The sequence below is a fragment of the Aedes albopictus genome, chromosome 1 (assembly GCF_035046485.1).
Source record: "Aedes albopictus strain Foshan chromosome 1, AalbF5, whole genome shotgun sequence".
Lineage (NCBI taxonomy): Eukaryota > Metazoa > Arthropoda > Insecta > Diptera > Culicidae > Aedes > Aedes albopictus.
In genome coordinates this window covers 115,796,798-115,814,006 of record NC_085136.1, presented here as the reverse complement: position 1 = coordinate 115,814,006, position 17,209 = coordinate 115,796,798, and the positions used below count along the sequence as shown (strand labels likewise).

Below are 17,209 nucleotides of genomic sequence, written 5' to 3'. Positions count from 1 at the left end.
AAGTACCACATTTTTCACGCAAAGTGCTTAACAAAAATAATGGCTCACAATGCAAAGTAGTTTTTTACCTTTAAATTATTCGTGAAATCGTACTGGACTTTCTTGATGAGTAATAGTGATGTTATCATGACACACTTAATTTATTTTACTCGAAAAGCTACAAAAATACCATTATTATCATACGAAATAGTCAATAAAACAAAATTTAAAGCCATAACATGTAGTTGTATGGCCTTAAATCTTCCGGTACAATGTTCTGGACCTGTTTTTGATAAAATGTTGATGTTTGCATCACACTAATGTTTTCTTTTATAAAAAAATGTACGAAAATATACCACAGAAAAAGCGAATAAGCAAAAATTTAAAGTAATGATATGTAGTTTTTCAACCTTGAATTTATCGTAGTAGTTTAGTGGATTTATTTGAACAATCCTACTGGATTTTTTATTACACTCATATTTTATTTCACTCGGAATATTAGGAAAATACCACATTTTTCACATAAAGTAGTCAACAAATAAAATATAAGGCAATGCATTCTGGTTTTTAGGCTTGAATTTTTTCGTGAAATGATGAACGTTGAACTATAATATCCCCTTCATGACACTCTTAATTCATTTTACCAAACATGTTTTTAAAATACCATAATTTTCTTACAAAATAGTCAATATAACAAAATTTAAAGCAATGACATGTAGTTGTTGGTTTTTAAATTTTCCGTTGGAATGTACTAGACATGTATTTGATAAAATTTTGATGTTCACATCACATCCACGTTTTGTTTTACTACAAAATTACGAATGTGCCATATTTTTCACACAAAATAGCCAAGAACACAAAATTCAAAACAAACACATGCAGATTTCTATTACTGACTTTTTTGGACCAGTTTCAGGTTATCTACTACCTGAAAAAAAAATACAAGGCAAACCGAAAATTCACCAGGGATTTTTTTTTTATTTGAGTCCATTTGCGTCTCCTGAACATGCAGTAGCAATCACCAAAAAATAAACGGAAATCCCGTGAAAATGAAAAAAAGTTACTAACATAACTGGTTTCCAAAATTAAGGTTAGGTTATGTGTCTTTATTAGATAGATTTTCAGCCTTCTTTCATTCCTGTTTCTTGGGATTCCTTTTCAAATTCTTCTCGGAGATTCTTTCGTATTCCTATCGACGTTTTTACCCTAAATTCAAACAGTTCTTCCCGGAAAAATTCCTGGAGAATATTGCAGGATTTCTGAAATGCAAATATTGTCTCCTGAAGGTTTTTACGAGAATCCTATAGATTTTCTTCCAGAGGTTTTCCCATAATTGCTCTCAGAGTCTCTCGTTGGATTTTTCCTCCTGCGTTCTACCCAAACAAATTTTCATGGAATTTATTCTCTTTTCTCCGTGAATATACATCAGATGTTGTCACAGAATTTCTTTTACAGTTTTTCTCGGAATTTCTCTTGAAGGTTTTCCGCGATTTCTTCCGGTATTCCTCTTGGTACTTCTCCATTAGATTTTTCCGGGATTTCTAAGGCTTTTACAGAAACTATTGCTGGGACTTCAACTGTGGCTCCTCCCGGATTTTAAAGGTGTTTTCACGAGTTTTCTGAAGGAATAGCTTCTGGGATTTCTCCCGAAGTTTTAAGAAATTTCAATGATTTTTTTCTGGAGTTTCTCCCCGGATTTCTACAGAAGTTACATCCGGAATATTTTATAAAGGTTCCTGCGAGAGTTTTTTTAAGCTTCACCTGAGATTACTCTCGGAGTTTGTGCTCTAGAAGTCGAAATACAGAGCTCCAAACTTAAGTATTTTGCATGAAAATCGGTCAATGCGTCCAGAACTACACTTTTCTAGAAGTGTTTCTCGGAAAACCTCCTGCCTGAGATAACCTACAAAATTCATTGTTAAATAACCGGAGACATGTCGAAATGAATCCACGTGATTTTTGCGAGAAATTATGCAATGAGGAACGCGAGAGAAACTTCGGAATAAATCCTGAGAAGAACTGGGAATTCTCGGAAAAAAGCTCTGGTAGGAAATATTTAGAAAATTCATGAAAGAACTCTGAAAATTTCTAAGAGAAATCCCGGGAGAAATTCCGGATGAAAACCTGCGGAGAAATTCAGGAGAAAAATTGGAAAACTCTTTGGCAGAAATTCCAGAAGTAATTATCGGAAATCTCTAAAAATATCGGAAAAACCACGGAAGGAACTATTAATGGGAGCAAATAAAAGAAAAACACTTTGCATGGGAACTATGATGGAAACTTGAGAGAACTGGAGAAAGCCAGAATAATAAAACTTCGAAAATGCTTCGGGGAAAAAAAATAAGAGATTCCTGAAAAATATGATAATATTCTAAATGAGTCCTTGGAGAAATTTATCAAGCAATCGCTAGAGGAATTTCTGATGAAAACCCAAAAGAATAATACACGGAAAAATTTCAAAAGTATTCTAAAATAATATCTTGAGAAATAGAACCCCTAAATAAATTCCGCATCAATCCTTGATATTTTTGAAAACATCCCTGAAGGAATCTCTGGAATATTTTTGAAAGATTTTCGAAAAGAACCCACGATAAAATATTTTGAAAGAATCTTTGGGAAGATATCATAAAATATAAATGCACCTTTTTGGGAAATTTCTGAAAAACAAATGTTATAGAAGAGTTTCTGATGCAATACCGTAAAACCGGGTAGCTTTGATAGTTTTTCCGCAAATTTCCCTTATATTATTCCATGTATTTTTCCTGATTTAATAATTTTAAAACAAGTACTGGTGTCTCAGTTATAATTGCAATGTAAGGATTGGACAGTTTTAATTGTTTTGGGTGATTAATGTTATTTTTTCATATGAGCGAGAGTCACATTTTCATGTTGGGGATACTTTGATAGTGCTCTGACAAACATATTAAATCCCAAAAAATATTACAGAATGCAACGCAAAGAGTATCAGCATGATGGGAAAAGCCGTATGAAAAATGTTAGGTTAATTTACTCCACCTGAGTGAAAATCTCAGTGCTTTTAGCTATCAAAAATAATTTTCTGTGTAAAAATATATTTTTTTACGGTACATCAACATGTGACTATGTATATGCTGCGCATAGTAAGTTCTCTTTATTGGAGTTGTTTTTGATTTTTTATAAACGAATTTAGAAAACAACGACTGTAATTGAAAGATCACAATTGTTTATCAAACAAGTCTAGTACTTTTTACACTAAACTACTCCGATATATTCAAAGTTGAAAAACTACATATCATTGCTTTAAATTTTAGCTTATTCGCTTTTTAGTGGTACTTTCGTACATTTTTTTATAAAACAAAATATTAGCGTAATGTAAACATCAGCATTTTATCAAAAACAGGTTCAGTACATTGTAACGGGAAATTTAAGGCCATACAACTACATGTTTTGTTTTATTGATTTATAATATTTTTGTAGCTTTTCGAGTAAAATAAATTAAGTGTGTCATGAAAACGTCACTATTACTCATTAAGAACGTCCAATATGCTTTCACGAATAATTTAAAGGTAAAAAACTACTTTGCATTGTGAGCCATTATTTTTTTAAGCACTTTGCGTGAAAAATGTGGTACTTTCGATGATTTTTGAGTGAATCAAAATTTGAGTGTTATGAAAACATCACTATTATTCTTCAAGTATGTACTCCAAACTGCTACGAACATTTCAAGGCTAAAAAACTACATGTTATCGTTTTAAATTTAGTTTTGTTGACTAGTTTGTGTAAAAAATATGGAATTTTCGTAGTTTTCCGGGTAAAACAAAATAAGAGTGTAATTAGAACATTTTCATTGTTCATCAAAAATGTCGAGTATAATCCTATGAACAATTTAAGACCAAAAAAACTTTATGTCATCGCTTTGAATTTTGATTTATTGCTTATTTTATGTGAAAAATTGGGTATTTCAGCAGTTTTTTGAGTAAGGTAAATTATCAGTGTACTGGAAAATCACTAATTTTGCATAAACATGTTCACTCCAGCTGTACGCATGATTTAAAGTCGAAAAAAACATATGTCATCGCTTTAAATTTTGTTTTATTGCAAAAATGCGCTCTCAAAAAAACTAGGAAGTGCCTTTTGCTTAATAACTTTGGGTAGACGCATCTATTTTATATTTTTTTAAATGGACGATGATCCTGAAACCTGTCCGGTTCCATCGCAAAAAAAAGTTTTGAAATCGGTTGGAAAACGGCCGAGAAATGCCTTGTCAAAGTTGGACTTCCGACTTTTTCTGGACCCTTGGTAGTTCGCGGGAGTTTTTACCCCCTCGGTAGTTTAAGTGTTAATAGCTATTAGACAAAGTGTATATCGCTGATTTTCTTATCCATTTGTTAATCGATTCAAGATCTTTTGGCAGTTAACAAAAGATACAATATTCCAGAATAAGTAAGCTATTTTTTTTTATAAATTTCACACAAGATTCTAGAAGGTGTCTGGCATTTCTGGTAGTTTAGTCCATGGTCCATAATGCTATTTTGGAAACCAATCCACTAGATGCCAAATCCATAATATTTTCTAGAACTTTTGGTCCATCACACAAAATAAATATGTTAAATACAAATAATACAACAATAGTTTTAATAAGTGTAAGAAAGGTTCTGTTCACCATATGTGGATTAAATCGGGTTTTTATTTTTATTAATGATTTTTTACGTGACAATAACTTAATACCTAAATGATCGAATACACATGGATTATTTCTGAAGAAACCATTTTTTGCGAGTTTGGTCTCAAAGTATTGGTAATATTTGAGTTTTCACGCATACAAATATGAGTAGTTCTCATCCTAATACCACCGATTCCAAACATTTCCAAACGATGAGCCATTGCTTATATACTCCAAAAATATCCTAAATGTTGCTGAATACTCGCGAGTTCACCGCTCCAGCTATATGTGCTCTACCTGTGCACCATCAGAACTCGTATAGACATTATCTTTTAAACAAGTTGTTTGTCAACTTATATGGTCATCCAAGCTTTTGGATTGTTTTTGTTTTTTTTTTTTCATTCAACCCTATTGTACCCTAAATTTCCAAATTTCATAGGATGCAGAAATTTTACTGGTTGGCTCTTCATTAATATTAACTAACATCATGCATAGAAATTTCAAGTTAAAGTTGTTTTAATTTAAAAACAATAAAAAACAAGTTTATAGGGGAGTTTGGGTAAACTAAGCTCTAAAACTATATGCTACCGCCACCTCCCGTCTATGAGGCTATGCGCAAACAACATTTAGGATATTTTTGGAATATATAAGCAATGGCTCATCGTTTGGAAATGTTTGGAATCGGTGGTATTAGGATGAAAACTACTTATATTTGTATACGTGAAAACTCAAATATTACAAATACTTTGAGATCAAACTCGCAAAAATGGTTTCTTCAGAAATTATTTCATGTGTATTCGATCATTTAGGTATTTAGTTATTGTCACGTAAAAAATCATTTATAAAAATAAAAAATGAATTTTTACCTTGAAAATATACAATTGCCTAATTGAACCCACAATACCTTAAAATTCCAAAATTTCAATGACTTTTTGTATATAACGTTACTCAATAGAGTTAGGGCGATGATATCCCAGCGAAAATATCAGTAAAATCATAACAAATGTCGTAAAATAGCAGAAATTCTAAAATTTTAGGGGGAACTGGGGTAAAACGGGCTCTATAACTCGCTTTAGAGTAGTTGCCCGTACATGAATCATCCACCAACTAATTCTTGAGAAAATTTGCTTTTGAATAAGCCATCGATGGTCACATGGGTTTTGTATTAAGAAAGTTATTAATTGTTTCCACCTTTGGGCTTGATTTTACCCAATGTGCATTGTAGTACTGCTGGATGGTCAGATAAGACCTCTTGAAATTAATCGTATCCTTCATTGACACTAACTTCTGTTGGAGTCACCTATGCTCAGATTTCAGTGAAAGTTCAGGTAAATAAAATTCATAAAAAAAATAATGGTATACTTCATTATTAGTACGTTATTAGTATTTAATAAAGTTTATATAAATTTTAGTTGTTTCTTATCAAAATTCATAAATTTTCTGCCTGATTCACGATATTCTGAACTTTGTTCAGTAGTTCTAACTGCTTAATTTTGCAATATTTTCAAGTGTCGCTCGAATTTTTCGCGACCAACCTAAAATTATCCCATAGTTTGAGAAACGCTGCTATAGTGCTATGGTTCTCTGGGAGGTCCATATTTGAAGCACTTAAAAAAAATCACTATGAGTAATATTCATCGCGGATCTATGTTAGATACACATAACTTCAATTTTCCAAAAACCTTACTCTTCGATTTTTTATCATGTTTCAGTAGAAGGCTGACTTCCAGCCTCAAAATTGGCTAAGTAGCCTAGGATGATCAAATGTTTCTAACTATTTTACTATGTCTCATATTTTTTCTGATTTTTTTTATTTTTTGAAAAATACTAAAAAAAGCTATGATCGATGGAAAAATATTAAAAGTCTTAGCTCTGGAAACCTCATAGAACATGCATGATAGGTAAATTGAAATGTTAGTGGTTAAAATGATGACTGATTCATTATTACCATTATTGGATGCATGTTTGTACACTCTGTTCGAATGCTTACTCGCTAGAACCATCTGTTGTTATTTTGCTTGCGTGATGCTTTAAACAATGTTCATATACGTCCAACGGGATTGCAGCGCCACTTTACTTGGTTGTTTGTTTATTGGAGAAAAATAAACACCGATTGATTCACAAAGCAACTGTCACGTTCGAAACTGAAGCATATGCGAATATTGAAAACTGAAAATCTGTGCACCTCACTGAAATGACTCAGCTCAGTTGAGGAACGTTCAAATGTTGCGTAACGAAAAATTGGACAATTTAAGACCCCCTACCTGCCCCACGTAACAACTTTTTAATGCGAAGTTTTGTAATTTTGTATGAAGGACTAGACCCCCTCGATCCTTCCTTAACGTTACGTGATATTTGAATCAACCTAGTCAGCTAGTAAGTCAACTCCACTTTAGTATTTGCCAACTGCTTCAATGCTCTAACTTAAAACAAGTGATAAACCCAAGTCTTGAATATGATTTAATATTTATTTGCGGGCATGCTATAGATCGAGCCTCTTTGGTCGAACAGCAGTCACTATCAAGCGGTGAGAACCTGCAGCTCGACCCAATAAACCCAGAAAGTGAACCAACTTAAGAAGTTCCTTCAACTTTCTTTTATTTGTAAAATTTATGAATATTTATTTTACCCCCTCTCTGCTATAGTGTTATGCAGTAGTTACGGGCACGATGAGAACGGCGGTGATCCGTTCACGTCCATCGTCGTCGTCACACTTGCTTGGGCCGCTTCCGAGTGTTCTAGATCCAGCCATCCATCCGATCTACACTCACTCACTTAATATATCGCCCTATTTTAACCAGACGGTCAAGTGTGCCGCCGCGTTGCGCCGTCGTCCGGGTCGTCAATGCTACCAAAGAACACTTGTCCTCGTCCGTCGCTGCATTCACGCTTGGGTGATCATCAACGGGTGACGCTTGTTGCTGTCCCGAGGGGATGGAATTCACAAACGGAGGCAATGTTTTGGCTAGCGATCCACTGAGAAGATTATGTATTATGTAACATTAATAAGTAGACTCGCCCCTCGTAGATTTTTGTCCATATTTTTTTCTAAATTTGGCCAGACCTCCACCCTAAGAATCTACATAGTTAATTAACAGACCATAATGAGCGATGGGCAAAAGCATAGGGCAGTAAATGAGTATGGATAGTAGTTTTAGAGTATCAACTTCCCCAACTGTGAATCGTAGATAACACGATATGTTGATTGTTTTTTGAATATCCACCAGTAATCCTTTAACCTGGCGAAGATCCAAATTGATATCGAAACGTTGGAGCTAAGGAAATGAACTCGTTGGCCAACTTATTATGACTGTTAGGCAGATCAAAATCACCTAAAGTGATGTTTTCTCATTGGAACAGACATCTAAAAATCATTTTCTGCTTCTTCTTGGCCTAACGGCCCAACTGAGACAAGATCTGCTTCTCACCTTAGTGTTCTATTAGCACTTTCACTGATATTAACTGAGAACTTTCTCTGCCGATTAGGTACCATTTTGCATGTGCATATTGTATGGCAGGTACGAAGATACGCTATACATAAAGAAGTCAAAGAAATATCCATTCCCAAAAGTCTCTGAGCTCATCGGGAATCGAATCCGTCACCCTCTGCACGGTCTTGATGAATAACTGGTGTTCACCGTTGGCCAGATTATAACTATATAATCGATATGCCATTCCCTCCTACTCGGATCGTTACCGCTGCTGCCATCTGATGGCGATCTTATTTATGGTAGCGATGACTCGACGTCGTCGTCTTCGCTTCCTTGCCGAATGAGTTCAGTCAAGCTCAAATGCATAATATCCACCAGCACCACACCGCCCTCGCAACCTCTGCACCACTTGAGTTCTCAATCGAGGAAATATATACGTATTCACGTATAAGCTCACCAAAGACGGTGGGCGATGGGCAGTGAAGACGACGGACGGCTTGGCAGACGGTGGTAGCGTAGAGTGTTGAATGCATTATTATTTAATTACCACCCGTGGGAATCGAGGGTTTCTTGATACACGTCTTCTTTTTTTCTTGAGGTGTACGTAAGGGTCGGGTCGACTCTTGCAGTGTGTCCCCCACAATCGAGTTCAGTTTTGTGGATAATTGTGAGTCAGTAGGGGAAAATGACATAATATGCTATATTGAGTGTATGTTGCGTTCCTATTTTCTTGATCAGATTCCACCATTAACAGATAATATCAGACATGGTTTACCGATGAAACTAATCAGGCGGATAAGGTCTATGCTAAAGGGATCAAAATCAAATGCGCAGCAGAGGAAGATTGTGCTCCTTTGAATAGCGGGTTCAACGTTGAATTCAAGGTTCAACCAAGAACGCTGTTACATGTGATGATAAGAGAATGGTAGTAAGCAGGTTACGTTAGGGGCTTTTATCTCTTCTTTCCCTATATTGTCTCGGAAGACTTCGGCGAAAACGCCACCATAAGCTATGTTAAACAATTTCATAATTAAATGCAGGGCAAGCGAATAAATGATATGCTTCAATTCAAACTGAACTCATCTTTGACAAATTAACGATCGATCCCAAAACTGATGCGTCGTGAGAGCCGATTATTAGGCTGAGATCATCCATCCGCTGCCATCCGCGATGGCGAGTTCGATTCCGAAAAATGGAGTAATGAATTAGGAACACAAATTTAAAACGAAAAAAAAAACACTGTAGGAAAAATACTAAAATAAAAAATATCGGGTGATTCGCCAATTGTTGAACAATTCGAGTACAGGCATACCTCGATAGTACGTACACCACTGCTTCGTTTAGTGTACGTACTGGTGTCCGGGCATTTGGCCGAATGCCATTTGACAGAACGCCATTTGGTCGAATATCATCTGGCCGAAAGGCTCGTTTTGCCGAATGCCGTTTTTTCGAATCATCAAAATAATCAAATTAATTCAGAGGAAGTTCTGACATTCTAACTACCAATATGATCCTAAGAAGTATTTCCTTCTTTCAATCATAGGCTATTCTTTCTAGTTTTTATATTCATGGATTAGTTGGCGTTGAAACTGCCGATATTTTATCAGGGATTTTTCCTTCTTTGAATCATAGGCAGTTCTTTTGAGATATACTGAAAGGGGAAACAATGTCATGGTCACTTAAGTTCATCATTCATTTTTCGGCCAAACGGCATTCGGCCAAATGGCATTCGGCCAAACGACCCTTTCGAACAAAATGGTGTTCGGCCAAATGACCCGGAACCATACGTACTATCGAATCACAATTTTTTATTTCAAATTTCGTTTTCAAATTAAAGAATATTATTTCTAGAACGTCGAGATTGCTAAAAAAATACTTATGGCCTAAGGGCCCATTTATTTATTTCGTAATTTTGCTTGTTCAGGATCCTATCATTATTGGAAAAATCTTTTAGTGCTCTGGGGATGCTTTGTAGATGCATCTTATCTCTGGGAATTTATATTGATTTTATTTGAGTTATCTTTTAGAACCATCTAAGCTGGTCTAGATATAATTAAATCGATCTACATATTTTGTTAAATCTTGTTATAGAAAAATTATATATGTATTTTCTCTTGCAAAAATTATTACCGTGATATTTTCCAAATCTTTTGAACGTTGCTTCTTCTAGGACTCCTCATTCATTTATTTAGTATTGCATCAAATTCAAGATAAAACTGAATCAACAATATTTCTCCATAATACACGGTTCGTGGCTGCCGCTCTCCATCCTCGGTCGCGCCCGATGCTCGCCAAGTCACGCTCCACCTGGTCCGCCCATCGTGCTCTCTGCGCTCCACGCCTTCTTGTACCAACCGGATCAGTTGCAAACACCAGCTTTGCAGGGTTGTTGTCCGGCATTCTTGCAACATGCCCTGCCCACCGTATCCTTCCGGCTTTGGCCACCTTCTGGATGCTGGGTTCGCCGTAAAGTGCAGCGAGCTCGTGGTTCATCCTTCTCCGCCACACACCGTTTTCCTGCACACCACCGAAGATCGTTCTTAGCACGCGTCGCTCGAAAACTCCGAGTGCTTGTAGGTCCTCCTCGAGCATGGTCCATGTCTCGTGCCCGTAGAGGATCACCGGTCTTATTAGCGTTTTGTACATGGTGCATTTGGTGCGTGGGTGAATCTTTTTCGACCGCAGTTTCTTCTGGAGCCCGTAGTAGGCCCGACTTCCGCTGATGATGCGCCTCCGAATTTCACGGCTCACGTTGTTGTCAGCCGTCAGTAAGGATCCGAGGTAGACGAATTCCTCCACCACCTCGAAAGTATCCCCGTCTATCGTAACATTACTACCCAGACGGATCCGGTCGTGTTCGGTTCCGCCTACCAGCATGTACTTTGTTTTTGAGGCATTCACCACCAGTCCGACCTTTGCTGCTTCGCGTTTCAGGCGGGTGTACAGTTCTGCCACCGTTCCAAATGTTCTAGCGATAATGTCCATGTCGTCCGCAAAGCACACAAATTGACCGGATTTTGTGAAAATCGTTCCCCGGCTGTTGAGCCCGGCTCGTCGCATCACACCTTCCAGAGCGATGTTGAAGAGTAGACATGAGAGTCCGTCACCTTGTCGCAGTCCCCGGCGAGATACGAATGAACTGGATAGTTCACCCGAAACCCTTACGCAGTTTTGCACACCGTCCATCGTTGCTTTAATCAGTCTAGTCAGCTTCCCAGGAAAGCCGTTTTCGTCCATGATTCTCCATAGCTCTGCGCGGTCGATACTGTCGTATGCCGCTTTGAAGTCGATGAACAGGTGATGCGTTGGGACCTGGTATTCACGGCATTTCTGGAGGATTTGCCGTACGGTAAAGATCTGGTCCGTTGTCGACCGGCCGTCGATGAAGCCGGCTTGATAACTTCCCACGAACTCATTTGTTTTAGGTGACAGACGACGGAAGATGATCTGGGATAGCACTTTGTAGGCAGCATTCAAAATAGTGATCGCCCTGAAGTTCTCACATTCCAAATGGTCGCCTTTCTTGTGAATGGGGCAGATTACCCCTTCCTTCCACTCCTCCGGTAGCTGTTCGGTTTCCCAGTTCCTGACTATGAGCCGATGCAGACAGGTGGCCAACTTTTCTGGGCCCATCTTGAAGAGTTCAGCTGCGATACCATCCTTACCAGCTGCTTTGTTGGTTTTGAGCTGGTGAATGGCATCCTTAACTTCCCTCAGCGTGGGAGTTGGTTCATTTCCGTCCTCCGCTGCACTGGCGTCGTCGTTTCTTCCGTTGCCGTGGGCTCCCGTGCCTACGTTCTCCACGCCGTTCAGGTGCTGATCGAAGTGCTGCTTCCACCTTTCGATCACCTCACGTCCGTCCGTCAAGAGGCCTCCGTCTTTATCCCTGCATATATCGGCTCGCGGCACGAAGCCGTTGCGGGATGCGTTGAGCTTCTGATAGAACTTCCGTGTTTCTTGGGAACGGCACAGCAGTTCCATTTCTTCACACTCCGCTTCTTCCAGGCGGCGCTTTTTCTCCCGAAAGAGGCGTGTCTGCTGTTTCCGCTTCTGTTTGTATCGTTCCACGTGCTGTCGAGTCCCTTGCTGCAGCATTACCGCCCTCGCTGCGTTCTTCTCCTCCAAAACCGTTCTGCACTCTTCGTCGAACCGTTAGTTCCGTCGATTCCGTTCCACGTACCCGATGGTGCTCTCGGCTGCGTCGTTGATGGCTGCTTTCACTGTACTCCAGCAGTCCTCTAGAGGGGCCTCATCGAGCTCGCCCTCGTCTGGCAACGCGGCCTCGAGATTCTGCGCGTATGCTGAGGCGACATCCGGTTGCTTCAGTCGCTCTAGGTTGTACCGTGGCGGTCGCCGGTACCGTACATTGTTGATGACGGAGAGTTTTGGGCGCAGTTTGACCATCACCAGATAGTGGTCGGAGTCGATGTTGGCGCCACGATAGGTCCTGACATCGATAATGTCGGAGAAGTGCCGTCCGTCAATCAGAACGTGGTCGATTTGAGATTCCGTCTGCTGTGGTGATCTCCAGGTGTAACGATAAGGGAGGCTGTGTTGGAAAAAGGTGCTACGTATGGCCATATTTTTGGAGGCGGCGAAATCAATGAGTCGTAGGCCGTTTTCGTTCGTATGCTGGTGGGCGCTGAACTTACCAATCGTCGGTCTGAATTCCTCCTCCTGGCCTACCTGAGCGTTTAAATCTCCTATGATGATCTTGACGTCGTGGCTTGGGCAGCGATCGTACTCGCGCTCGAGCTGCGCGTAAAATGCGTCCTTGTCATCATCAGTACTTCCGGAGTGTGGGCTGTGCACGTTTATTATGCTGAAGTTGAAGAATCGGCCCTTGATCCTCAACCTGCACATTCTTTCGTCGATCGGCCACCAACCGATCACGCGCCTCTGCATATCGCCCATCACGATGAAAGCTGTTCCCAGCTCGCGTGTGTTGCCGCAGCTCTGGTAGATGGTAGTAATTATGATTACCTCTGAACGTTCGCACCATGGATCCTGTCCAACACACCTCCTGCAGCGCTACGATGCCGAACCCGCGGTCCTTCAGTAGATTGGCGAGTATGCGGGTGCTCCCAATGAAGTTGAGAGATCGGCAGTTCCACGTACCGAGTTTCCAATCGCAAGTCCTTTTTGTTCGCTGGGGTCGTTGCCGTTGGTCTCGGTTCGTATTATTCTGTTGCTGATTTTCCGTTACAATGGTTTTTTACGGCTGGCTCGTAGGGCCTGACACCAACCCCCTACATTCCGGAGGACCATAGTGCACAGTTGAGCTTAGAGTCCTTCCCTGGCACTCGGACGTAGATCAACCGCCCCTAACATGGGGATCAGACGCTGTTGTGAGCCGCTCCTCCTGGAGAACAGACGCTCAGGTTTGCCGAAGCAAACCCCCCCTTCCCTGTCAGCCTACGACCAAAGTTCCCACCGGGGTTGGTTACCCGATCTTCCCTAAGGTTGCTCATAGTTTCCGGCCGGTACCGCGTGGAGGTAGGGATAGGAGTTGCTGGGCAGAGGCTAGTGGATCACAATGGGATCTGAATTGCGCAGCATACCCAGCCTTTACCGTGCCTTCTAGGACTCCTCTAAAAGTTTATTTTCTTACGAGAAGGTATTCCTAGAGGTATCCCGAAGCTCTTGGAGGAATCTATGGAAAAAAATACACGATGAACCTTAGGAAGAATTCCTGTAGGAATCTGGGAACGAAATTCTGAAGGAATCTTGGACTGAATTCATGGAGAAATCCCGGAACGAAGTTTCTGGAGGTATTCTGGAAGAAATTCCTGAAGAAGTCTCGGATGTCTCGGAAGTATTACAAAAGGAATTCTTGGAAAATTTTCGGAAGGAATCTCTGGAGAAATTTCTGAAAGAGATCCTGGGATCTCATTAGGAATCGCAGAAGAAACGCCTGGAAGAATCCCTGAAATAGCTCCTTGAGGAATACCAGAAATAATTCCTGGAGGAATTAGGAACTAGAGGAACTAGAGATGCCAGATATACTGGTTTTTCAGTATTATACAGATTTGTGAACTTTTATAGAGACAAGATACAGAGTACAGAGAAATACAGATTTTTAAAATGTGATACAGATCTCTCCAGATGGCATAAAATTTGAAGTTATTTTTAATGAATTTAATGAAAACTCAATAAATTCAAAAGGATTTATAAAATTTTGTTGATTTTCACACATGTTTAAGAAAATATACAAATAAATATAAATAATCAGTACTTAAAAACAGTCAAAAAGTACATAGTACATTTTTTTAGTTTTTTTATGAAACCTAGGACTCTTGGTGTCTATTATACCCTCAAATACGGCGATGCATAAAAATCTGTGCTGATACAGATTTTTGATAAAATAATCTGGCATCTCTGCTGGAACCAATACCTGGAGGAATCTCAGAACTCTAGAAGAAATCCCGGATGCATGTGAAAAAGCGAAATGTCTTTCCCAGAATCTCACAATTCGGGCTCACTACAAACAATTGAATTGGCACAGCCTATAGGGCACTGCAAGCCACAATTGTTAAAGAATTTTTTGAAGTTTTTGAATTTCGTGACCTAGTTACAGGACGTTCCAAGGTAGTTTCTTTAGTTAGACTTTTGAGGGGATTTCCCCCCGCTCAGGGATTCCCGGATGTTTCAGGTGGGCTTTTAGGGGCGTTTCAAGGCGTAACCTACTGAAAATCGTCCAGAACTCCCTGAAATTCCGTGAGACCCCATGTAACGTACCTGATACCATACGAAATCCTCGCAAACGCCTATGTAATGCCTCTGAAACCCCTTCTGAAATTCTCTAAAACTTCATGAAATGTCCTAGAAATCCCCCTAAAACCCCCTCAGACGCAATGTAACGCACCTCCGTAGCCCCTGAAAACACCTATCTCTGAAACCCACCGAAAATCCCCTCTGAAACTTGCTAATAATCTTCGAAACGCATATGAAACCTCCCTGAAACGTCCTATTCCGATTATGAAATCATCTGACTACCCATAAAGAACCCAATTGGCTTCTTTCGCGATGTTGAGATAATCCCGTATTCTGCATCTGCATGCCAAACTGAGCCGAAATCCAAATTTTCATGAATTTTGGCGCCCGGGAACCTATTTAAAAATCAATTTGAAGTTTGCATGGGAGCGATTAGTCGAATCACCCCTCGTCGCATTTTGTACTGGGCGGAGGTGTCAAGCAGTTGCCCAGCTGTCAAAAGGTGATTTCAAAAAATCTCTTTGAAATTGATTTCAGGTACCGAAATAAAATTCAAAAAATCTGAAAAAAAATCATAGTGGCTCAGAAAAAGGTGTTCTTTCGTATAAAAACAAAAAATCAATACATTTTTCAAAATTTAAAAATCCAATTGCACTCTGAGCCTTGTTTTTTTTTTCTTTTTATATTGCGACCCATACTCCGAAATACATTGGGATCGATCTGTATGCCACTGCACACTCAACAGGCAATACATAGAGATACTCGTATTAAAATATGATTCAACAGACACGACCGTGAAAGAATTATGCTGATTGAATGAAGAGAAACAAGAGTAGAACCTGTAGATATTGAAGGTCCCGATTCCAGAATAGTTTGGATAGCCTCGAGTATCCCATGAATGTACCTAAAGTGTTATAGTTATGTACTGAGGCTCCATCACCGGTATAGACTAAACTCCACAAACATTCTTCACATCTAAAGCATGATACAGTATGTAGATATTGTAGCTCAAACTTCAAAGTGTATTGGAGGCCGTTTGTATTTCACGGAATGTACAATTACCACAGTATCGAGTTGCTCAAAATATTGCGTGGTCTAATGTTCATCAACGTGACTGAATTTCTTTAATTCTTTATTACACCAACGAACCTAACCTCAAAATGACTGACAATTCTGAGGTCATTTTGACAGATTTAACATGAGCATAAAAAGGACGGCAACATGATCGATAAAGTAGAATATATGATCCGTCTTTTTCATGCATGTGTGTGGTCTGTCAAAATGACCTGAGAATTGTCAAACATTTTCATGGCTAGCTTTGTTGGTGTAATGAAGAATAGAATGTACAGAAATGAAGGAAAATCCTGTGGATCTTAAAAAAAACGATTCCAGAGTAGTTTGAATGACCTCTAGACCATCCAAGTCGTGCACCGTGAGTGCATTTCAGTATATGCATTAGACAAAATCTACTAACCTGTACGGCACAGTTGAGAAAACAGTTGTTCTTCCCGGGTCCATTCAGCAGTCCTTTGGAGGGTCCACTTCCAGCCTGGATCGGGCTGGACACAATATTGCGGTTAGCCCCGCATCCACCAGACAAACCACTAAGACTGCTTCCACTATTCCCACCATTATTATTATTGTTGCCACTATTTCCACCACTGACACTACCGATTTCCCCTGATAACGACGACGGAAGAATCATCGAAGATGGTGGCACGAACGATGCCGCTCCCGGAGGGAGCGGATTTCCCAAGCCAGCTACGGCGACCACGTTCAGCGAACCGGGCACTATGTGATGCGGCGGCTGATGCTGTTGCTGTTGGGGTTGTTGCGAATGTTTCTGATGTTGCTGCTGGCGTCCTAAGGTCGTGTTGAAGTGATGACCGCCCAGCACCAGTGGTACGGAATTGGGCGGAGGCCCACTCGAGCTGCTGGACATGTTTGGTTTTAGAGGGATTCTCGGTTACGTGCGGCAATGGTGTTATGACATTGCTTGGTTGTATAGTTCAAAATGGGTATCTGCGGAAAAGATAAGAATAGAAAAATAAATTAGTTAATAACTGAGAGAAATATTTAGATAAGGAAAACAGTGCAAATCAACAATCGAAAACTTAAGAATTCAAATTTCAAAATCAAAATGGTCACAACACAACTAACAAATCCATACAATTTAAGGTAATACAAATACATAATCAAAGTATAACATGTATGCAAGTTCTAAAATATTTTTCTGAAAGTCCAAATACGTATCAAAACATCAACAAGTATTGTAATAGGAAAATATGAGCTCTGCCTAATCTAGTTTGGTTCACCCTCACACAACCATTCTAATAATAACGACAACATCTACATTATTTTCATTGTCATTATTATTACTTGCAGTGCACCGGAGATGTATTACAAGCATTGAAACGGTAAGACAGGGATAGTAATTCCATAG

At 39.5% G+C, this 17,209-nt stretch overlaps 1 protein-coding gene across 2 annotated transcripts in view; it reads right to left on the bottom strand.

Annotated features, from left to right (window-relative positions):
- Positions 1-16,782, bottom strand: part of LOC115267198 (uncharacterized) — a 249,035-nt gene extending 232,253 nt beyond the window's left edge. For both annotated transcript variants that reach the window (XM_062845249.1, XM_062845250.1), the window contains exon 1: positions 16,241-16,782. In XM_062845249.1, the coding sequence (XP_062701233.1) occupies positions 16,241-16,708 (468 nt within the window). In that variant the 5' untranslated portion in view covers positions 16,709-16,782. The remainder of the gene's footprint in view (positions 1-16,240) is intronic.
- Between the last annotated feature and the right edge of the window lie 427 nt (positions 16,783-17,209).